At 32.4% G+C, this 23800-nt stretch overlaps 3 protein-coding genes and 1 long non-coding RNA gene across 5 annotated transcripts; 3 read left to right on the top strand and 1 right to left on the bottom strand.

Annotated features, from left to right (window-relative positions):
• Positions 1 to 776: 776 nt before the first annotated feature.
• On the top strand, positions 777 to 5169 carry LOC137815168 (ubiquitin carboxyl-terminal hydrolase 4). Of its 2 annotated transcripts, XM_068618231.2 has the most exons (7): positions 777 to 849; positions 1025 to 1274; positions 2040 to 2156; positions 2349 to 2447; positions 3211 to 3393; positions 3833 to 4014; positions 4447 to 5169. In XM_068618231.2, the coding sequence occupies exons 2-7, from the start codon at positions 1158 to 1160 to the stop codon at positions 4850 to 4852; spliced, it is 1104 nt and encodes a 367-aa protein (XP_068474332.1). In that variant the 5' UTR covers positions 777 to 849; positions 1025 to 1157; the 3' UTR covers positions 4853 to 5169. The 2 variants fall into 2 exon arrangements, with proteins under 2 accessions (XP_068474332.1, XP_090150862.1); XM_090294736.1 differs by lacking the exon at positions 777 to 849 and having other exon boundaries at positions 884 to 1274.
• A 5766-nt stretch (positions 5170 to 10935) lies between these two features.
• Positions 10936 to 15762, top strand: LOC137815165 (adenine deaminase). The gene is made up of 7 exons (XM_090294731.1): positions 10936 to 11209; positions 11753 to 11861; positions 11962 to 12020; positions 12712 to 12996; positions 13137 to 13212; positions 13907 to 14015; positions 15207 to 15762. The coding sequence occupies exons 1-7, from the start codon at positions 11186 to 11188 to the stop codon at positions 15283 to 15285; spliced, it is 741 nt and encodes a 246-aa protein (XP_090150857.1). The 5' UTR covers positions 10936 to 11185; the 3' UTR covers positions 15286 to 15762.
• A 7-nt stretch (positions 15763 to 15769) lies between these two features.
• On the bottom strand, positions 15770 to 17681 carry LOC137815167 (uncharacterized). Its single transcript, XR_011081716.2, has 2 exons — positions 16829 to 17681; positions 15770 to 16188 (listed from the first exon to the last, which is right to left on the bottom strand). It is a non-coding gene; the product is annotated as an uncharacterized LOC137815167 (long non-coding RNA).
• Positions 17682 to 18651: 970 nt separating this feature from the next.
• On the top strand, positions 18652 to 23618 carry ASN3 (asparagine synthetase 3). The gene is made up of 14 exons (XM_068618226.2): positions 18652 to 19075; positions 19364 to 19502; positions 19741 to 19836; positions 19930 to 20071; positions 20412 to 20507; positions 20621 to 20715; positions 20929 to 21090; positions 21182 to 21262; positions 21353 to 21574; positions 21727 to 21861; positions 22495 to 22575; positions 22664 to 22750; positions 22831 to 22938; positions 23227 to 23618. The coding sequence occupies exons 1-14, from the start codon at positions 18996 to 18998 to the stop codon at positions 23413 to 23415; spliced, it is 1713 nt and encodes a 570-aa protein (XP_068474327.1). The 5' UTR covers positions 18652 to 18995; the 3' UTR covers positions 23416 to 23618.
• The last annotated feature ends 182 nt before the right edge of the window (positions 23619 to 23800 follow it).

Genomic DNA, 23800 nt, shown 5'->3' with positions numbered 1-23800 from the left:
AATGAATACTGTCATTTATTTATAGGTTGATTATCCGAGATTCTCACGATTTATGCTGATATAGAATCAAAATCTTAAAATAAGATTGACAGGTGACCCATTAACACACAATATCAGAAACATCAGATTCGATTCATAACAATACAATAATCAAATTAAAAATAAAATACAATTCATTAAAAAATTAATTCCTTAATTTCTATACTTAAAACTTATTTAAAATTTTAATATACATTATTCAAAATTCAACTCGCTAAAACTTGTAAGTATCACACTCTTTCATTTAGAAATCTTATATTTTACGTGGTTTACTTGATGTATAAGTCCAATACGTTTTAGTTTCTAAAAATTTAAATAAATTTATTCAATTATCCAAATTTAAAATTAATACTTGAAGTTATTGTAATTTAAAATACGTTTGTTCTATCTTTCATTTTAGAGTATTCCTAAAAGATTTGCTCATATAAAATTAGCAATTGAAAGCTGTTTATACGATAATTTGTTTGAATTTTATACTTTTATTACTACGTATTCCTTTTTTTTTTTAATTTTAAAACTATTAAATATAAGAATAAGAATATTGATTAAAATGATCAACTCGAATAAAAATTATAGTTTAAGAACTGTTAAAATTATATATAATTTTTTGTATGATAAATTTAAATATAAATATATATAATAAAAAGTAAATTTACAATTAAAGTTGTTAATGTATTATTAGAAAAAACTATTTAATTTTTTTTTTTATAAAAGCACGCTTGAATTTGAAAGTTGATGCTTGGAACCGTTTTTACACAATCTGTCACGTCACGGATTTTGTGGAGGGCAATAGTGGCGCGTCCTAAAACTGTAATCACTTTTTCCCTTCTCCTCTTTATTTTCGCAAGATTTTTCTCAAACGCCGTTCTTATTTGCATTTCTCCATTTCTTCTCATTCTCCATTCGCTCTTCCTTCCACCAAACCCTCCTTCTTTCTTTCCATCGCCACTTCCATTGATAACAGAAAACAAACTTCTCTGCGCAGAAAACCCTAGCGATTCGAAGCGACGCGCAAAGACAGGAACAACCATTGAATCATCCACGATGGCGGTGTGCGACGCGACTCACTGAGTTGAACGCATAAAGATCTGAATCGCGGTGATCGGTTCGACGCGCTCATGGGTGCTTCGGGCTCCAAACTCGAGAAAGCTCTCGGCGACCAATTCCCCGAAGGAGAACGTTACTTCGGCCTTGAGAATTTCGGCAATACTTGTTACTGCAACAGCGTTTTGCAGGTCTTTGCCGATTCTCTCGCTTATTAATCCGATTTCGAATTCGATTCTGTTGTTTGGAAATCGCCGATTGATTAATTAATTATTATATGGCTGATTTGGTTTTTATGGTTCTCGCTGGGAATTTTATTGCTGTCTTCCCTGGGTTTTGAACTTGTAAGGAAAAAGATGTCGTCGTGAAAGAAGGTCAATGTGTTTAACTTTCAATGTCTTGGATCATGAATGAATATATGAATAGACGTTAGTGTTGGAGGTTTTTCTTGTTTGCCACGGGATTTTTTATTGTAATTGAGAAAATACGGAGAATGGAATTGAAAGACGTAGAGAAACGTTTGGGAATTGTGGTTCATACACGGCTATAAAACCCCGTTCCTCGAATTTTATTTTCGTTTGAGTAAGCAAATTGTTTTCATTGACCAAAAAAGCGGCTTGTCATTTTCTTTTGAGTATTGCATTAATGTATGTGCTTTCTTTTTCTTGTCTTTAACTTGAATTTGGTTTACTCAATAAATAGCAGAACTAATTGTCATTTCTGATAATTGGAAAGAATAGCGAAATATTGAAGACGGCTTACCAGCCGTTCAAATAGATAGATGGATGTTATGGAATTTGTCTTACCCTTCCAGCACTGTAAAGAGCCTTCCAATTCTGATGAATTATGTTTCGATATCAGTATTTTATCACGTTTACCAAGTTGGAATTTGATTGCATTGAAACCATTTTAACAGTTTTACACTAAAGAATTACTCTTTTTTCTCTGTCTTGCAGGCACTATACTTCTGTGTTCCTTTTCGAGAACAATTGCTAGAGTTTTATGCAAATAACAAGAACTTGGCAGATGGTGAGGAAAATCTTTTGTCTTGCTTAGCTGACTTATTTTCACAGGTAAAAATTGGTTTTTCTTTCATGAGACCTCTTCACAGTTCTTTCTTGATTGAGTGCATGATTTGCTATTCGTTTGTGTTATCTTCACCTGAAAACAGGCGTTCTTTCTTTCTTTCTCCAGCTAGTGCACATACCTGCTTATTTCTTACTTTCATGCTATTAGGTTAACCTATATTGCTTCGTTTGGTATAGATAAGTTCTCAGAAGAAGAAAACTGGTGTTATTGCTCCCAAACGATTTGTTCAGAGGTTGAAAAAACAGAATGAGCTCTTCCGTAGCTATATGCACCAGGTATGTGCTTAAAATTTAAACTGTCAAGAATGAGCACTCAAGTTAGATGGAGATTATTCTAGAATTTGTAACAGTTTTCTTTTACGGTAATAACACAGAATATCAGTGTAGGTGTACAGTATTTGGCTATGTTTATGTGTTTCTGCATGTTTTGATCCTATGTGTGCAGATGTCTTTTGTGCATGTCCCTACTTAGCTGCTCGTGAGTTGCATCCGATCTAAATATTAATCTTAGCATTCTATTGCCACTGGTATTATTGATAGCAAAATGGTTTAGATTTTAGATCTTGTAGCGAAACTTGAAGTTAAAGGCATGGTTAATGATCGGAACTGAGAGCTATGGGCTGTGATACTGTAAATTGGACTCTTGTATTAACCTTGGGCAGAATGGTATAATGTAACAATTGTAACTGCGGTCTTCTAATTAACCTTGACTGTTTAATTGTGTTTTGAACTTGTTAAAGTGTTAGACACATGTACTAGTCTTTTGAAACATGGAGCATTGTACCTTGATTTTGTTGATGTTCCAGTTTTGTTCATTGGGTTAAATAATGATAATTTGTTTTGTTCAAAATAAAGGGTTTATACATCTCGATTTGTTTAAGTTTTATTTATAAATGTATTGTTAATTCTGTTTGCTGGGTCAGTGTACTGTTTATTGATTGATGTCTCTTATTCATCTATTTTTTGTTTTTGAACACACGCACACACCATTTAATATTAGAAAACAATAGTCATTGTGAATCTGCTCTTTTTTTGGTAGGATGCTCACGAATTCTTGAACTTTTTGCTAAATGAACTTGTTGACATTCTGGAGAAAGAGGCCAAAAGAAAGGAAGAAGAAACATCACCACCATCTGAAAAGGCTGCAAATGGACCTAATAATGGTCTACCTAATGGTGCTGAAAAAAAGCCTTTAAAAACTTGGGTGCACAAAAATTTTCAGGTGACTTGATGTCTTTATTTTAGTAAGTATGTTGTGTTAAAAGTAAGGGTTTGGACACAAACTGTAAGGTTTTATAGATAGAATTCTGGAATTAAACCATAATATATGATACAGAACACTAACACAGGCCTTTACCCTACCAAGGAGTCACCTCCATCAAACCATCTCTAGCAATTTAACACGCACACTCCTAAAAACCTGTCAGACATCCTGTTTATGAAATTCGTGTATAACTGTCATACAAGATAGTAAATAACTGTTTTACAGTTACTTAATTTACAATAACTTCCAAACAACACTTGATAACTGTTCTACTGTGTTGTTTTCGGCAAAGCTTGGAATATCTATAAACTGTGAACTTTTTATTGCATTAAATCTATTGCACTCCCTCCCTCTCGTGCCCCTTTATGAATCTCATTTTTGTAAATTGATCTGGCAGGGAATACTCACCAACGAAACTAGGTGCCTGCGTTGTGAAACTGTGACAGCCAGGGATGAAACATTTTTTGACTTGAGCCTTGATATTGAACAAAATAGTTCAATTACAAGTTGTTTGAAAAACTTCAGTTCAATGGAGACATTGAATGCTGAAGACAAATTTTGTTGTGACAAGTGCTGCAGGTATAGAGTTGACTTCTAACTTTGATTTTATAATTATCTGAAATACTCGTGTGGCGTCAGCTGTTACATGGCTTCATAAGATTGATTGTGAAAGTAAAGGGTCAGCTCAACAATTTTGAATTATGTGCATAGCTGAACCTTTCTATTCTTTCTTTAAGTGGTGGATTTTTTTTTTGGGTTATGAAGCAGATATTTCAAATGGCTTATAAGTTATGTATTATTTGTTGGCAAATTGTTCCTTTTTAGTTAAAAATAGACTGCTGTAAATGACTTTTTTGTACTAATACTATGATGTCCTGTTTCTGGGTAGTGGGCAAAATATAGATCAGTTTTGATGGTTGTAAAAAGAGCAATATAGTCTCGTCTTTTATTTTCTGTCTGTTTACTGGTCTGATAACCAAGGTGTGAACTTTCTATTGTTATTATTATTAGTTTGCAGGAAGCTCAGAAGAGAATGAAGATAAAGAAACCACCACACATCTTGGTCATACACCTTAAGCGGTTTAAATACATTGAACAGCTGGGACGCTACAAGAAGCTGTCTTACCGGGTTGTCTTCCCTCTTGAGCTGAAATTAAGCGATACTGTTGAAGATTCAGATATTGAGTATTCTCTATTTGCAGTAGTTGTTCATGTTGGGAGTGGGCCCAACCATGGGCATTATGTAAGCCTTGTGAAAAGCCACAACCATTGGTTATTTTTTGATGACGAAAATGTTGAGATGATTGATGAGTCTGCTGTTCAGACATTTTTTGGGTCATCGCAAGAGTATTCCAGCAATACAGACCATGGTTACATTTTGTTCTATGAGAGCATTGGCTCTGGTAACAAGAACTAGGTGGAGGAGCCTAACGAGTTTTAGGTACTTGAATCATTTGAACTTTTGTGTTTTTCATCTCTTTATTGTTAATTATTTTCTTTTTTTGTTCAACCTGCTTGAGTAGTTGTTATACACACGATTCAACGAGAGGATACGGGTTGTGAAAATGTATACTTAGCGGTCGACATGTACAGTGGATAGTGCAAGCGCTGTCCTTTTTCCCCTTTCTTTTTTTAGCAATAAGAGCAGTGTATATGAATTTCGCCGACAGTGTAATCACGATTTTAATTGTTAAATCATTAGAAACACAATGAAATGGCAATTCACTCATAAAATCTGCTGTTTTCATTCACTTTCTGACCTGTATTTTAATTTTACTGGGATGGAGCTGCCTTAGTTTGTTGAGGGTTATTATAAAGAGTAAATAACTTAATCGATATGTTTGTTTCAAACTTTTTTCTATTATTTTTTTATCCGTGAGTGCGTAAATAAAATTTGACCTTTTTTATTCGTTTATTTTAACAACTTAATAATAGGAAGTGCAAAATAAGAACGTGTAATAACTACTTTTTTTCTAGCCATGCCTACTGCATTCAGACTAGATGAACCATCCTTGTTTACAAGTTAGATTATGGCTAGTCCACCATAGTCAATTTCGCCCAATTTTAAAGATTTATGGTAAAAATGTAAGTTTGCATGGAATAAGTATAACGGATTTAAAATTAATTGTCCTATAATAATCAATCCAAAACCGAAAATCCAACGGTAAACAATTTATTTGTTAAATGAAAAAAAATGTCCTTCCTCCAAACTCTTTATAATATTTAGAATTTCAAAGAGTTTTAGTAAGGGTCTTGTTATATATCGATAATTACTATGTTAAAAACCATGGTGTTAGTGTATTGATAATATTAAATATATAAAAAAAATCCAGTTTTGATGATTTCTTTCTAAATAAAATATTAAGGAAATGAAATTTTTCCTTTTGTGACTGGCAAACATAGAATCCTAATGGAATAAGGTTTCCAGTGACAGCTTCCGCACAGTGATAATTGTTGGAAGGTGGATCCAAGAGTTGTCTGAACTGAGCCTATGGTGGCGTGGTATTGTCATATTTGTGTTGTGTTAGATTTTTATTTTGAGTTTTCAAGTTAAAAATAAGTCCCAAGTACGAAATTGGGAACACCAACTGTTTCATTACTGGGTGGGGTGCCTTCCACAACTGCTTTCATAATTACATTAAAGCATTCTGCTTTGTAAATACATACACTTATCTCCACTCCATGTTTTAATGTCTCTCAACTTTCTCTCTTTATTTTTCATTGTAAGAATGCAAGAACTGCCATTCTATAAACACTTCACCAAACTACTCATCTTTTATTCCAGAATTTATTATACTTTTATTACACTCTCTATAGAATATGTCATTTTAATCTTATGCAAGTTTCTATAAATTTTTTTGTCGGTAGTTAAAGCAAATTATAACATTCCTAACAATATAAAAAGTAATGATCTATAACAAGAATGATTTTTATTGGAAATGAACTTGGGTAGTACAATTCGAAAAAAAATAAAATGTTATTCAGTAGGGAGTGAACTTTTAGTTGATTTTCGATCAGAAGAGAATGTTAACCCTAAACTTTTGTCCACGACAAAATTACATTGCTCCTCTCTCAAATTTCAAACGTAGGATCTCTAGGCTCATACATATTAATACTCAAACTTCAATTTGTTCTTTAACAAAATAATTCTTCAATTTGTTCTTTAACAAAATAATTCTTCTCATATCGTAGTTTATGAAATGTTTATTTTTGTTCATTCAAATGAGGAGTAACAAAATCAACTCCAAAAGTTTTCACCTGATATAAATAATAAACACTAGATAGATTTATACAAGAATCTATGATGTTTTCTCTCGGCACTTGAAGAATCCATAAAAAAAGAAAGAAAAAAAAAAGAATATGAACAATAAACATAGATATCAAAAGCACAGGAGGTTCAACCCCCTGACCTCCTGTGATACTATATAACAAATCACATACTTGGCTTTACAAATATCTAAAAAAGGCAACGACTACAACAAGACTTGCCTTTACTTCCATTGTTAACAAAAAAAAAAGGTTACTGTTAAAATTTCTAACATCTCGAAAAATTATTTTATGATTAGACATCTGAAGTTGATTACATATGGTTTTATTCTAACAGTAAACAATGTAAGACGTGCTCTAAAAAATTGCTGTTTAGCGTAATTTAACCCCAAAAAAACAGATTGATGGAGAGAAAAAATTCCCTCACTTGCATACTTAACCATATCACTACTCAACACCTAACTTCCAACATACTTTGTAGCTTTTGATTATCATTTTTCACTGTAGGTTAAGGGACTGGTTGTTCACGTGGCAATAGGAAATAGCTAAAGACAGAAAGAGACGTCAAAGTTTTTTATCTAAAAGTTAAAAATTATATTCATTTATATATTATAAAATGTAATAATTTCTAATAAATTCTAATAAATTCTAATACACAATATCAATTGCGTTAAACTATATTTAATGAGTGATTCACGATAAAATAAATTAAACAAATAATATTAAAATAAATTCAAAAATAAATTTAATATTATATTAAAAAATAAACTTTTTAAGTTTAACTTAATTTGTAAGAGCATAACTATCTTCTGATATACTATACTGTTTAAAAGAACAAGAGTTTCTTGGGATCTGAGTCACAACAGTAAACAACCTACTGATTTGTTATTGTCTCTGTAGACTAGACCTTGGCTAAAGGGCTAAAGCTTTCTGCAACCTTTCACATGTTTGATTCATGCCCTCTTTTGGAATCATACTCATACTCATAAATTTGTTTTATTTCCACCCAGAACATTTCCCCTTTCATAGCAGAATTGGATAAATTAGCAGAGAGGCAAAGTAGAAGAGGAAACAAACATAAAAAAGCAAAAGATAACAAAAATTTGGACCACCAGGTGTTAAGGGTACCATCCTATTCTGGACCAATTCATCCTATGCCACTAGAACAACATATTTATGTACTTTGGTTGAGTGAGCTACATCACAAAAACTCTTTTCTTCTCACCTTCAAAGCTTCAACACACCATAAAGAATCACACAAATTACAAACAATAATTCTATTCATATTCCAATATTTCTTAAGCTTTGTTAGGTACCCCAGTAGAAATATATGAAAAGTGTATCAGAAATATTTTGCAGAAGAGAAATAATAAAAATAGAGAGAGGAACACAAATAATATTTTAGGTCAATCAAATCTTAAATTATTTCTTAATATTTATGTTCTCAATAACCACTATTATTTTTTCATCTTCCTTATTTCCCTCCACCAAACAACACCTTGAGCCTCTGCTGCCGTTTTGATAAGTATGGTTCAGAAAGGTTTGTGCATTCCAATGAATTATTTATTCCAGTTTAATTACTGAACTCTATCGTCAGGTGCAACAAAAGTCCAAACTCAGCAGAAGAGCATAAAAAAATGTGCATTAATGAAACCATATCAAGCAAACCAACATGTTTATATTTCCTAATATCGTGTTGATTTTGTTTTTGGGTAACAGACATTCATTAGTAAAATGTGAAATGACAATTAGATGCGAGTGTAGAAACAACACTGACATTATAAATAAATTAAATTCTTAAAATAAGGAAGACAATGAAACATGACAGGGCTGCCCGTTATAATTATCGTGGATCACTGCGAATCTGCATAGCGCGTAACGCCTTAGCCAACCGACACATGATTCCAGTTTAAGTTTAGAACTTGAATAGTGAAATAATGGTTTTTTAAAGTTTAATTAAATTTAAATATTTAGATATTTTTATTTAAAATATAAAATATTCTTATTTTTTATGTAGTTTATTATTTAGATGTAACACGGACACTGACACAGACACTGATACAATACATAATACAATACAAACATAGATACAGAGATATACATATAATTTTTAAAACATTAGATATTGAGACACAAATCTATATATTATTATATAATTATGAATTATATAAATTGACCATAAATGCTTTTATGTGCACACAAACATGTTTTTTTTTTTAGTATAAAGATGTTTCTCATAACTGGTTCAAAAGGATCTGTTCATTATTTTTGTAATCATAATAAAAAATTATACAATGAGTTTGAGTTTAAAAAAAATTAATGTATTTTTTTAAAAAAAAATTATATTAGAATTGTCTTATAATTGTCAAAAATTTAACAAATATTTTTTGAATTAAACACTTTACTGATATGTGTCTTACGAGTGTCAGATACATCATTTAAGAGACGTGAGTCTTATAGGATAAAGTTAGAGATGAAAAAGGTAAAAAAATCAACTATATTATCTATTGAAAAAAAATATAAATAATAAAGTATTTAAAAAATCAAAAAATATTCTAAACATTAATAAATATTTTTTAATCAAAATACACAAATTTGTAAGATAAATAATGCTTGATTAGAACTTTATTAACATTAAAATAACAACACTTTGAATAGTGTTTCATTCTCAACAACTTTTGTTAGCATTTTTAATCTTTCAATAACAAATTTCTATTAATTTTTTATTTATTAAATGTAAAAAAACGTTGACTTTTTCTTTTTTTATGGTATTCAATACTTCTAATAAAATAGTAATAAGATTTGTGAGAAAAATGATTAATACATATGACATTACTCTTTTCATGTGGAATGGGCCAAGATTTGAATATTGATAATGTATTTATGGAATGGGCCTAAATGTCTGAACGGTGGTGGATCTGCGAGACTGTAGTATTGGGAGTGGGCCCACACCGCCACGTCATCGACCGTCACATATTAAACGCCGTCTCATGTGGCTGTTGTCTACCTTTCTAACAAACAACATCCAATAATTCAACACACGCACGCATAACAAAATCTCATGTCACTCCTCTTAAATTAATTCAGGTGAGACTAAAGTAATTAGGCACTGATGATTGAGAATTTAAAAAAAAATTGTTTTATTCTAATTTTTAATGTATGTATAGTGTAAATAAATTTAATAAAAATTATTATTAATTTATTTATTCAAAATGAACTAATAAAATAGGTTTCTATTTTTTTTAATGAATAAAATTTAATATCTAATACTAATTGTACAATTATTGATATGTCAGTAATTTTCTTGCTCATTCTTTTAAATCTCATCATTTTGTTATCGAGCTACTCGATTCAGATGGAATTAGAAAAAGTATTCCGAAACTGAAATAAATACTTTTTATAACTGTTATGATAAATTCAATCAATTATTGCTAATTAATATATTAATTCACCTAAATTTAATAAAACATAATCATAGTTGATACAAAACTTTCATAATTGTCATACAAATAACTTTCTCAATTAAGTTAGATAGTTCTAGAGATATATAATAATGAATGAATCAAAATTGGTGCTAGTGGTGTGGAGTGTCATTTTCTTTATATGTGTATAAATGAGAATAGAAATAATAAAAATGAAGCAGAAGATGAATCCAGCACGGGTTGAGATGGAACAGTAAGTAAACCCGTGACTCTGTTTGTCTGGTTGTCCAATGAACCTTTTCTCTTCACAACTTCACTCTCATCACATGCATTCCCAACAACACATACTTCCAATTTTGCCCCTTTATTTTTATTAGCATATACAAAAATCAACACTTTAAAAAAATCATTCCAATAACCAAAATATTTACTATTGTTTTTTATACGTATAAAAATATCTCAAACAATAGTTAGTTATAGATGAACAAAATATCAGTAAAAAGAGGCGAAAGAAAATATAATAGACTGAATTAAATTTTATCTTTTTAATATATTTTGGATAAAGTCTTTATTTTCATTATGTTTTCTTTTCAGTTGATTTTTATATTTTCTGTGATTGTCGAAATTTCTGTAACAGATTCGTATTGATCTATAGGTTTTGGCACCAACAGTGGTCCTCTACATTCAACAGTAGTATTCCAAAAATGGTAATTTTAAAACATGAAAAGGGCCGAAAATGAAGGGGCAATATGGTCAGAAAAAGAAATGAAGGTGTTTGTCGTGATGGTCGACGTCGTTTTCAGAAGTCTTTATGGCAAATCGCGCACACTGTAGGGTACTATGATATGTATGGTATGGTATGTATGTATGTATGTGTTTTGATGTGCAGCGTAGTTTCCTACAAATTCAGACCTTCTTCTTCTGTTTTCAGTTCCTCCGTTAATAATATAACCATGTAACGTTCAAATTCGACGCCAATCTCAATCTCAATCGCATTCTCTTTCCTCTCATTTTCCCTTTTCTCTTCCTCTCAACAACCCAACACACTTTCCACGCCATCAATGGCTGTCGATTCCTCCGCTCAGGTAACATTCTCAATCTTCTTCTTCTAAACATTAATCATCTCTCTAATTGATTGCTAATTCTAAGCTGCATTTCGATTTGGACTTCACCTGCTACTTTTCCGACTTTTCGTTTATCGGAATCGGAATCGGAATCTCAATTCGTGTTGTTTTTTTTTTCAACTTGTTTTGGTTGTTACTACCTGAATGCTTATTGATTGAAGAAATAAACGTTTGTGTGAAATGTGGAACTACGCACTTTCCAGCTTTGATGGGAAAAAGAAAGGTTGAATGAAAAGTGTGGGCGAGAGTCACGTGAGAAAGTGAAACCACACGATTTTCGTTCTAGCTTGCATTCATTACTTTACAGTTTAGAATTCAAGTTGATTTGTTGAGAGTCTCAGTTAAGATGCATGGATTGAGCTGTTTTCTTCAGATCGCGTTAGGTTGAAAGTTCTCTCTATATAAGCTATCACTCGCTATTGATTCACGAGTCACATTGTTTCGTGCGTTGTTAATTGAGATTGGTCGTTTTGTTTTTCATCTTTGCTCGTGGCTTGGTTGCAGAGGGAACATCAAATTCGGGAGTTTGTGGACGGGAATGGAAATGCCGCTGTTGGTTTGAAGTTACATAATAAACCGAGTAGTGGCGATCTTAACCGACAGTTTCCTATAGGTAATTGTACTGAATTAGATCACTTTGTAATGTTGTGTTTTGTAGAAATGTCTTTGGTTTTTATGGCTCTTTACACTGGTTTTTTTTTTCTCCACTTCAGAGATTCCGCCGATACTGTTTCAAGATTCTTCACTTCCCGCTGGATTGCACAGTTCACATGTTGGTTTTGCTTTCTCATGCAGTGATCTACTGTTTGTTTTTACCGAATTTTCAATTAATTTTCTAGTTTAGGGAATCTCTTCTGGCTTAATGGTTGTAATGAGTTTGTAATCGGGTTTATCTTCTATAAGTATGTGTTTGGTTAGAGTGGGAATGGGGAAAAACAGTGCATTAAAGTCAGGTTAATGCGTGTTTGGATACATGTCCAACATGCTTGTATAACCAAACAATCCCGTTAATTTGCATCATATACAGAACACACTATTAGTTTCTTGTCATGGCCTTGCTTAAAAACCAAATCAATTTGTGCCCATTGGCATTTAAGTTTGGACAGGTCCAGGGTGTCAGGAGATACATGTTACCCTACGTTTTTAGTAACGGTTTGTGTTACTGAGAACCATAATATTGATTATTTTGGTATACTTATGTATCCTGATTACAAAAAAAAAAAAACGTTTGGAAGTTTTGAGTTTTGAGTTACCTTGAAATGTTAGCCACTGAAGCCCTTTTTTCTATGACTGTCATAAAGGACGAAAGGGTAAATATAACACAAATCAAATGTTTTTTCAATGTATTAATTTCCTTTCTTATTTGAGTTTTGATCACTTGACCACTTTTATGACATAAATGGTTTTCTGGAAGTAGCTAAAAAATGATATTTTAGAAACTCATGCCCTTCCATTTCTTGCAGGCTCGAGATGTTTATAGTATTTCTGTGTTGCCTGAGGAAGGTGAAAACGAAAAGTGTGCTTCACCACGAGCTTTCTTAGGCATCTTAGAAGTTCCTAATCAAGTTAAAAATCTAATGTGCTTAGATTCTCCCATAAATTGCCAAAACTGCATCGATTTTCAAATGAAGAATGATGATGTGTATCCCCAGTGCTCGATTGATATTCCTTGTGTGAATGGAAATTCAGTTTCACCTGAATCCTATGAAGAGACGATCGAATGTTTTAAAACTGGGAACTCACCGACTGTAAGTCTCATAAACTCATCTTCTTGACAGTTGTTTTTTAAGATATCACATAATAGACATCAGGTACCCTCATAAACCCACGTACACACATGTCACCGTGTGTATTCTGATAAGAGGATTGATATTTTACAATATTGCAGAGTGTATTGTGGAGAGAATCAAGTTTCAAAGGAGGAAAACTTATGCATAATCTGGTGAATGTCAGCAATCCAAGAGGTATTTTGGGTACCGTACCTTAATAATTTTCAATACAGATAAGCTCATATTTTTCTTTTACTGGTAGTATGATTAGATGGAAGGGAGATTAATGATTTTCTGAGAGCAATCAGAATAGTTTAGAGCTGAAGGAAGTATTGTCCATGCAATACAGATGGGTTGCTTGACAAGAGAAATATATGCATAACAAGGAATAGATAACTTTCTACTCACTTTCATTCAAAAGTGTAAACACAATTGAAACATATTTTTAGCCAATTTTATAATTTTGACTGGTCCTGTAAAGCAACTACACGATTTCAGGTTTGCTTGTCATTTTAAAAGCAAAGCAGTAAAATATAACTGGTTTTTGTTCTGACATTACCTTAACAAACATATGAAATACAATAATTAAGAATATATGTTTAACTTGAACTAGAAGACAAGGGTATCTTTCAAAATTTAAATTGTCCCGCATAGTTCTTTTGCTTTTCATGGTTAGTTACTTCGAGAAGCCTTCACACTCTGCTGTACTATATAATTTGAAATTTCCTTATCTTTTTTTTTATCTTGACCCATTTTGCCATGTTCAAACAAGCAATTACTCCCTTTTGTACCTGAACACACACTTTTACATTTTTGTGTTCTTGAATGTCTAGCTTTCTTGTAAGTGATCTAGACGCATGTCTAACTTTCATATTTTTTAACTTAACAGATAAACCAATCTCTGAGAAGCTACATGATTTACCTAGTAACAGATGGAGAAAATATAAGCGTGCTGCCTCATTTGATTCCAGAAAAGTTGCTCTTCTGTTTTCAATATTGTAAGTTCTAGTATATTGAACAATTAAGCTTGACATTTAGAATCACAGCTACCCATATGACCATATGAATTTATTAATATTTAATTTACAGATTGCATTAACTGGACATGTGAGTTTAGTGCTAACTAAAAGTTTTACATTTGTTAGAAAATAATAATGCTTCCTGTTACTCACTTCAGTAAATAAAACAGAACTATGCTAAGATAGATTAGTTCAATGATAATTTTAATATATGATGACCATATTAAGTTCATGTACTAGTTCTTCAATACTAAAATTTTAGTTGTTTTTTCATGTGAATATTCTATTTTTTCCTGGTAAAGTATTTTATATAAAAATTCTATTATAATGGGTAATATTTTTCATGATTATAACAAAACAGTATATCAATTATTACTTGAATCTGCATAATATATTATGTCTGTGGTGCTTCTTGATGAAAGTACAAAAGTATATAAACTTCTTTTTGTATGTTTACATAAATTTCATGTTGACCATAGAAAGATTGATATTAACTTAGCAAAACTATACCTACTCTTTAAAACCTAATGAATGATAACAAGAAAATTGCTGCTCTGCGTTGCATATCTCGTGATTTCCGGAGTTTACTAGAGATGCTACTTGTGGAATACATACTTGCATTTGTGGAATGCGTAATAATTGCATTCATGATGAGAGATGCCATGACACTTCTAGAATCTAAATATGTGTATATGTGTATCGTTTAAGGTAAAAATATCCCTATTAATTGTTTCTCAAATATATATTAAATTATGGAAAGCTCAATCAATGGAAAGAGCATTTAACTAGTGGAATACACTGAGTCACATGTCAAGTTTTAGGTTTATGTCTTCGGAGCAACTGATCTATTCAGCTGAGTGTCTGTTTTTCCATCCTTTCTAGGCTTTGATTTGCCATATAAAGGTGCTATTATTATGGAAAGTAATGCTCTTACACATATATCTAAGTGCAGGGTGCATCTAAGACAACTATAGACGGTGTATAACTGGTTTCCCTGTCTATACAGAAATTTGATCTGTATTCAACTTTTGTTATACATATACCTTATCTGAAATAATTACCAACTGATACTGAGTTTTTCTATTTTCTATCTTTGACTATTTCTTTTCAATTGGGCTTTTCTTATTCGTTCTATATTTAACCATACGTGAAATTGATCAATTCCTGCAGGTCAAGTTTCGGAACATTGGTGTTGATATATCTGACATTGAGAGTTAGGCAGAGGGCTGATGGCTTTGCTCTTATTTGAAGTTCCAATATTTGACACCTCCTGTTTTTAGATTTCCAAGCTTCTATGATTGTTTAGTTTAAACTTGCACCTTGAATTGTAATAGTGCTGCTTGTTATGTTGAAGTTTAGAATCTAGGAAATTTTATTTGGCACAAAATATAGTTCCGCCTGTCTTAAACTCTATTTTATTTATTGACTTATCTGCCAAATCATCAGTAGAATCTAAAGATTAAGCCAAGTGAGCCCAAACAAAGACCATTAATTGGAAAGGTACCAAAAGTGTTCGTGTAAATGGTGTGAAGATGCAGGGAATGAACATTGTGGAGTGTCTGTGACTTGTGATCATATTTTCGTCATTCTTCGGAGTCAACCATGGAAGCTGGAAAGACAGAATATTGGATCTATTGTATGTATGTTTATAGTTCCAAAAGACTATTGAACTTTGTCTGAATTGAACAGATCTACACTGTTATATAAGCAATTTTGACAGGTCCAATTTCTGCAATCAAGCATGATATCAATGTCTGAAAATGTTTCCATTCCAACAAAGCTCTGGAGTGATTTAAAGATCGGTGATGTCTCCCTCACGTCATCCATTATGCAACTTTTAAACTGCATTCTTACATAAAAGGGTCTAACTGTATAATAAATGAAATGAAATTAAATGGCTATCTACTTCTTTACCTTACATAAAATATTACTGCAAACCCCTCTCCCCCAAATAAATCCTGATGAATATTGGTATGAAAGCATGTCTGCCTCATCTGCATCTTTACATTTTAGTAGTCAATTCCATGATTGTGCCTAGTGAACATACTTAAATGGCTCTTTATGAATATCCTTTCATTAGCAAGGGCAACCTCCTCCTTGCTGCTCCGTCTGGAATGAATTAACTTTGGCTATAAACAATACACCGTCTATTCTGAAACACAGAGTAAACGGCTATGAATAATTTATAATGGACAGTTTACCCAGACTAGACAGTCTATCATGTACATCCTTCTATAGAGACTCCTCTATCCAACATTAGACACTAGGGCCCTACCAGAATTTTGTAAAGATTCACAGTCTTCGTTAAAACGAAGAAACTATAGCATGGCTGCTTCTTCCTGCACCTCCATACCTTCTTGTGCCACCCCCATAAATTTTTCTTATTCCAAAAATACCCTTTTCAATATTCCGGATTATATAATCCGGAAGTCATTTTTTAGATTCAAAATTAGCTTCCGGATTATGTAATCCGGAAGTCTTTTGTGATTAGCTTCCGGATTACATAATCCGGAAGTCTTTTCTATACATAAGATTAGCTTCCGGATTATGTAATCCGGAAGTCTTTTTTTCCGATGTGTTATTAGCTTTCGGATTACATAATCCGGAAGTCTTTTCTAAATATGAAATTGACTTTCGAATTATGTAATCCGGAATTTATCCGGATTACATAATCCATAGGCTTATTATTTCAAATCCAAGGGGGTGAAAAAAAAAGGATAAAATGGTATTTTCATATTTAGTATGGGGTGGCACAAGAAGGTATGGAGGTGTAGGAAAAAAGAGTCCTATACCATTCTGTCAACTCAATTAAACATCAAAGTTCACTCTCGGGCCTGCCCAAACGTTCATGCTGTTGGACCTTGAAGGACTGTGGGGCCTTGAAGGGCTGTGGGGCCTCCTTCCTGTCATCAAGCCTGTGACTCCTGGTGTGGGCGACGGCGCTACTTGTTGACCCTCTTGTTAAGGTATTTCTTCCTGCACCTCTACCTTCTTTGAAATACTAGAATTATTCTTGATAATTTTTGATGATTTTGGAATAGAAATTCTGGAAGTAAAAGGTGTTTTTGAAATAGGAATTTTGTAAGCAAAGTATGTTTTCGGAATAGAAAATCTAAAAGTCAAAAAATCATTCTAAAATATTTTTTTTATAACACATTCTTTTAATTTTTAGAATGATAAACTCGAAATTCATAAAATTTGTTTCAAAAGTATGTTTCAGAACTTTTTTGAAAAGATAATTTAAAAATCATTTTTATAAAGGATAAAATATTCTTAAAATGATGGTATGCATAAAGCCATTTGGTGGGGTCTTCTCAATGATTCGGATCGGATAGAGATCTGGGGAAATTGGGAGCGGGTTCTTGAGAGTGAGCTAGGCCTTTTTGTAATGAACAACCCACCCCGTTTCTTCTTCTTGCCCTCCATCTTCACCGTCTGAACCTTCTCGACCTGATCTTGGTGAAGGTGTTGGGCATCAAAAGCTTTATGACTGCGCCACTCTTCTTCCCATTTTGCTTCCCATGCTCACTCTCAACTTCTCACAACACAAGCTTCTTAAAACTGACATCTAAATATGATATATTTTTATTTCTTGTTTCCTTTTTTTACCTTCATATGACATAATAAATGGGAAACACACGATCTGACGAAGATTTGAGTGTTTGGGCACATTTAAGATGCATAAAAATGAGTTCAATTTGGACATGTCCAATGTATTAGGTCATGACATGGGTTTTGTTGGATGGTATGTAGGTCTTTTCAGAAACTATTGGTTATAATTTATACACTTTTTTTTTTTTTTATAAATTGAACTTTATATTGTACATTTAAATGTGTTTTTAAACATAAGCAAAAACTATAACTACTAGCTGGTTATTTTGATAATCAATTGTCATAATCAACTATTTTAAATGTATTTCTACTTTGGAATATTCAAATTAAAAAAAGAGACATGATTAAGGGTGTTTTTTTTAATCTTTGACTTCAGTTCGATTAATCTTTCATCAAAAAGTTAATAAAATTTGATTAATGGTTACTCTTACTAAATATCAAATTCACTCATAAAGGAATAAAAAAAAGAAAAAGAATAAAAAATAGATTGTTTAGATTATGGAAAAAAAACCATGTAATGAAATTAATAAAAAGTTTCTAAAAAAATAAGTTGATTGATAAGATAAAACAAATTTTCAATTAATATATTTAAAATTTGACTAAAATAACTTTATGTTAAAAACTAGACGCAATTAAATATAAGTAAATGTTTCAATTCCTATCACTCGTTTTAGATTAAACAGTTTATCTTATTTCGAGTCTTCGGAACTTACTTATAAAAGAATAGTTGATTAGTTCATACCTATAATTTTATAAAATAATTTTTGTAAAATAGAATATTTTTTATAATTATAAATTAAGGTTGAAATAAACTTAAAATTAAAATGGATTATTAAACATTGGTAAAAGAAAAAGTATATTACAGACCTAAAAATTAAAATAAATTGTTTCATAAAGTAATAAAATATAAATTATTTTATTTTATTATAATAAGAAAAGTAAATAGAGGAACAACCACTCCCTTCATACATCAATAAGAATGGCAGAAAGTGATAAGTACACCAATACAACAATAATAAAAAAGTCGGCACTATGGCACGAGGATTGAGTCTAAAAGAAATCCGAAGTGGAATCTGGTGCGAACAAGAACACTTATAGAACAAGATTCCTTCTAAAAGGAATCTTTCACATTTAAATAAAAATAAAAATGAATACTTAAATAAAAATGAAAAAAAGAAAACAGAAATAGGAGAGATTCTTCGAAGTTCTGACAACCTGGGAGAAAAAACAATATTAGAAAAAGGAACAAAAAAGGAGCATTAACAGTAAATAAAATAAATACTGAAACCTATCTCACTTTAGCCTGTGTGTGTCTTCGCTGTGTTTCAGATTCTACTCGCAGCCGCCATGTGCGGAATCCTCGCAGTGTTCGGTTGCGTCGACCACTCTCAGGCCAAACGTGCTCGCATCATCGAATTGTCTCGCAGGTCGCGCGCATTTCTTTATATTTCTTTTCTTCCATTCGTTTCTCGTAACACGAGTTTTCGTTTTTATATTTATGCCACTAATCGTTTTTGCTATCACTTTATGTAGCAAAACAAAAAGAGAAACCTTTTTTTGTCACCTTGTTCCTGCATCAGTAAACTATATGTTACTGCTTCAGAAGGATTTCTTAATGCTAGGCTATGTTTGTTTTGTTAATTAAAGGAGTTTTTTAGGCGACAGATAATCTCTTTCTGATTTGTGCGTGGTTGTGATGAATTTGAAAAATGTAGGTTGCGGCATAGAGGTCCTGATTGGAGTGGCCTACATTGCCATGATGATTGTTTCCTTGCTCATCAAAGGCTTGCCATTGTTGACCCTACTTCAGGGGATCAACCTTTGTACAACGAAGACAAGACTGTTATTGTCACCGTATGTGTCTTTTGCGGCCATTATAAAATATATCTGCATATTTTGGGAATATTCGTTTCATTAGAAAATGTATTGTTTTTGTTTTCTGGATAGGGTTATAGGGGGTGCACTTATATGATTTCTATGCAATGCTTTTAATTTTTAGATATCTCTCGTTGTTTTTTCACTTTGATTTTGTATACTGAACAAGATATTTGCTTATCCTCGTATCACATATTGATGAAACTACGCCATTTAGGTAAATGGGGAGATATACAACCACAAGCAATTGAGACAGAAACTGAGTTCTCATAAATTTCGAACTGGTAGTGATTGTGAAGTGATTGCCCATCTTGTAAGTGTTTGAGAATCAGCTACATTTGGTAATCAATCTACCATTAGCCCATAGATTATGAATTTTTGTTTTTGTTTGTAATTATCGTGCCAGTATGAAGAATATGGCGAGGAATTTGTTAACATGCTGGATGGGATGTTCGCCTTTGTTCTTCTTGATACTCGTGATAAAAGTTTTATTGCTGCTCGTGATGCTATTGGCATTACCCCTCTTTATTTGGGCTGGGGTCATGATGGTATGTGGCCTTACCTTCTGCTTGTTATCACATTTTTACATTTTCTGATTTTTTCACTCACGTAGTACTAAAAATTGATCCCACTGTGGTAATTTCAATAAATTACAGCTAAATTCTTTGAACATATTCTAGTTTTTCCAAGGGGAGTAAAAGAAGCGTCTTTTTTTCTCCTTCACATACTCATTTTTTATTCTGATCTTGAATAGTTTTTGGATAGAAAATTTATGTTGTCTTATTTACTCATGTCTTATGCTGTAACTTGGCATGGTTCTTCTTTTCTTTTTTTAATCACATGAACGGATCAGATGTTTTATCTGTGGAAGGACTGGTTTATTTGCAGGATCAACATGGTTTGCATCTGAAATGAAAGCTCTGAGTGATGATTGTGAGAGATTCATGTCATTTCCTCCAGGGCATATATATTCCAGCAAACAGGGTATCAATAATGTCTTTATTCTCCCCACTGTTTATGACTCTTGTAATTCCCATATTTTTACATTTAGATATTGTACCACTGGTAAATACTGTTAAAATTTGTTATATTTGCAGGAGGATTAAGAAGGTGGTACAATCCACACTGGTTTTCAGAGGATATTCCATCAACTCCCTATGATCCAATACTTTTGCGTGAGACCTTCGAGAGGGTAAGCTATTATTGGAATCGTGGTATTTGTCTTCCCATTTCTGAAAACTCTGCATTTGCTTGAAAAAATGATGCAACTTTAGGTGATCCAATTCATCCTTTCTCAGTGGAACTTCCTTTGGTGTGACGGAGTCACATGCTAACTAATGACATGGTTGATTATCATAACATCTTTTTTAACGCTTTGCTTGGTTTCACTGTATATATCATGCAGGCTGTGGTTAAGAGAATGATGACTGATGTACCCTTTGGAGTTCTTTTGTCTGGAGGATTGGACTCATCACTTGTTGCTTCTGTGGTCAATCGTTATTTGAAAGAATCTGAGGCGGCTCGTCAATGGGGATCACAGTTGCATACTTTCTGCATTGGTTTAAAGGTCAGAATGAGTTGTGTTATCCTTCTTCAACACAAGGAAGCTAGTGTATTCGCATTTATTTTCTTCATGATCTGACTTTTCCATCATGCAGGGCTCTCCGGACTTGAAAGCTGCGAAAGAGGTAGCAGATTATCTTGGTACTCGTCACCACGAACTTTATTTCACGGTTCAGGTGAGATCCCTCACAATCTCTTCATTTTGATTTTTTTCTAATGAGTTTTCTATTGCCACTCAGAAGCAATCTTTTATATTGCTGTATCAGGAAGGTATAGATGCACTTGAAGAAGTCATTTACCATATTGAAACATATGATGTAACGACTATCAGAGCAAGTACTCCAATGTTTCTGATGTCCAGGAAAATTAAAGCCTTGGGAGTGAAAATGGTTCTTTCTGGAGAAGGCTCAGATGAAATATTCGGAGGTTACCTGTATTTTCATAAGGCACCCAACAAGAAAGAGTTTCACGAAGAAACATGTCGAAAAGTAATTTATAATAATTGTTATGTAATTCTGTTTGATTTAATTTATTCTGCGAAGTTTTGTGTGTTTAAGTATGTATGTTCTCCCTTTATCTCTTTATTCCTTTTGTGCATTACTTGTTTATTCAATTTTGTGTGGGTTTGATGATTTGATAGATTAAAGCTCTTCATCTTTATGACTGCCTGAGAGCCAATAAGTCAACTGCAGCATGGGGGGTAGAAGCCCGTGTACCATTCTTGGATAAAGAATTTATCGACGTAGCAATGAGTATAGATCCGGAGTGGAAAATGGTATTTTACCTTTACTTTTTTCTGTTTTCATCTTCTTATGCTGCATAATTGTTCTAGCTTGCACCTGCATTTAGTGGTGGATCTTCAGAACTTGGTTACTTGACTCCGCCAAACATTTTTTCATTTTGATACAATTTTTTAATTATAAACAATATTTTTCAGGTGGTGTTTAATACATGAAATTTTCCATTCCTAACTTGTCTATTTTCTTGTGAATTCCCAGGAATATAATTCCTTGTAAAATACTTAGAAATAATATATTTACAGTTAATCATTATGAGAAAGTTTGTTTTCACCTATGAAGGTAAGAGTTTTACTTCCACTTATCCACAAATAATTCTAGAGATTTTGTTTATACCACTCTTCTATCAGATATGGAAATTTGCATTCTTATGATTTTGTTTATACCACTCTTCTATCAGTTAGTTTTTTCAAGTTCTGCAACTGTCTGCATTGTAGATTGTGTACCTTACGGCTAAACAAATTCAAAGGCCATTTCAACTTCTTCCCTTTAGTTTAATTGTTCAAGTTTGTTTAAGAAGTTATTCTGGTTTATTTTGCAAGCTTTTAATAAGTTAATCTTGTTGATTTAGATTTTCAATCACTTTACGAAACTTATGACAAATTCCGCAGATAAGGCGTGATCTTGGAAGGATAGAGAAGTGGGTATTACGCAATGCATTTGATGATGAAAAGAATCCATATTTACCAAAGGTTTGTATCAACTACTGCATCGTGCTTATTCTCGTGTCTTGAAGGGTTTCAGTAGTAATTCGGTTTTGCTTTGTCTTTGTTCTTTCAGCACATATTGTACAGGCAAAAGGAACAGTTCAGTGACGGGGTTGGCTACAGCTGGATTGATGCCTTGAAGGATCATGCTGATAAACAAGTAGGTTTTAACTTGTGATGTTGAAATTTTTTTATGTAATGCCAAAAGTTATAATAAACTGTCTCTTGATAAATGGTCAGGTCCCAGATGCAACGATGCTTGCTGCCAATTTTATTTACCCTGAAAACACTCCTACTACTAAAGAAGGATACCTCTACAGGACAATTTTTGAGAAGTTCTTTCCTAAGGTGAATTCTATAGTTCTGTTATGAACAACTATAATTTGAGCTTAATTTTTGCCATGAGAAATATGACTTTTAAATTAACTGCTGTAGAAGTCAATAAACTTATTATACACTCCAGTTTTTAATTAAATGATAGTAGAAAAAATAAATCTTTACACTGTTGTATCATCAGAACCTTGACCATGATGCAAGTAAAGAACCTTGTCTTCTAATATGCACGCTCTGATTTACTCGTTTACAAATTCAAATATTTATAAACCTGCTTCTGATAATGGTTAACCATTTTGACAGAATGCAGCAAGGGCAACAGTTCCAGGGGGTCCTAGTGTGGCATGCAGTACTGCAAAAGCTGTGGAATGGGATGCATCATGGTCCAAAAATCTTGACCCTTCTGGTCGTGCTGCGCTTGGTGTCCATGAAGCTTCATATGAAGATGTAGTGGATACCAAAATTGACCAACCCAAAAATGGATCACTTTAGAAGCTCCAATGGATTGTCAACAAAAAAAGTGTACGCAATAACTGTTAAGTCTAGTGGGAATTTAAATTCTAAGTAAAAGAAACTAGTGAGAAGTGGGGTTGTTTTTATTTGTAGGTTAAGTTAATATCTAGGTCTTAAACTATTTGTTTTTTTTTCCTTAAATAAGTATTTATGTTTAAAAGTTCATAATTAAGTTCTTTAAATTTTTTAATCAGTAATTGGACCTTTTCATTACATTTAGATTAGTTTTTTGTTGTACACCCAATTGATTTTTTTTAACTAGCTCAGACATTAATATTTTTAAGAAAAAACAATTAACCCATTCCTTGTGGTAGGCCTGTTGAAAATTGTTAAATAATAAGGATCATACAAATTAATTCAGCCT

Source organism: Phaseolus vulgaris, chromosome 1 (assembly GCF_051622355.1).
Source record: "Phaseolus vulgaris cultivar YP4 chromosome 1, ASM5162235v1, whole genome shotgun sequence".
Taxonomy (NCBI): Eukaryota; Viridiplantae; Streptophyta; class Magnoliopsida; order Fabales; family Fabaceae; genus Phaseolus; species Phaseolus vulgaris.
Note: the sequence above shows the minus strand (reverse complement) of the source record. Positions and strands in the feature narration are given on the sequence as shown.

What these genes read in the sequence shown, in the direction of transcription:
- LOC137815165 (XM_090294731.1), top strand. Translation starts at nt 11,186, where the DNA reads ATGGCTGTCGATTCCTCCGCTCAG. An exon ending in AAACTGGGAACTCACCGACT is followed by an intron (nt 12,997 to 13,136) that starts GTAAGTCTCATA and finishes ACAATATTGCAG; the next exon opens with AGTGTATTGTGGAGAGAATC. An exon ending in GCTCTTCTGTTTTCAATATT is followed by an intron (nt 14,016 to 15,206) that starts GTAAGTTCTAGT and finishes CAATTCCTGCAG; the next exon opens with GTCAAGTTTCGGAACATTGG.
- LOC137815168 (XM_068618231.2), top strand. Translation starts at nt 1,158, where the DNA reads ATGGGTGCTTCGGGCTCCAAACTCGAGAAAGCTCTCGGCGACCAATTC. An exon ending in TCCGTAGCTATATGCACCAG is followed by an intron (nt 2,448 to 3,210) that starts GTATGTGCTTAA and finishes TTTTTTTGGTAG; the next exon opens with GATGCTCACGAATTCTTGAA. An exon ending in TGTTGTGACAAGTGCTGCAG is followed by an intron (nt 4,015 to 4,446) that starts GTATAGAGTTGA and finishes TATTATTATTAG; the next exon opens with TTTGCAGGAAGCTCAGAAGA.
- ASN3 (XM_068618226.2), top strand. Translation starts at nt 18,996, where the DNA reads ATGTGCGGAATCCTCGCAGTGTTCGGTTGCGTCGACCACTCTCAGGCC. An exon ending in TATATATTCCAGCAAACAGG is followed by an intron (nt 20,508 to 20,620) that starts GTATCAATAATG and finishes TTATATTTGCAG; the next exon opens with GAGGATTAAGAAGGTGGTAC. An exon ending in ACGAAGAAACATGTCGAAAA is followed by an intron (nt 21,575 to 21,726) that starts GTAATTTATAAT and finishes ATGATTTGATAG; the next exon opens with ATTAAAGCTCTTCATCTTTA.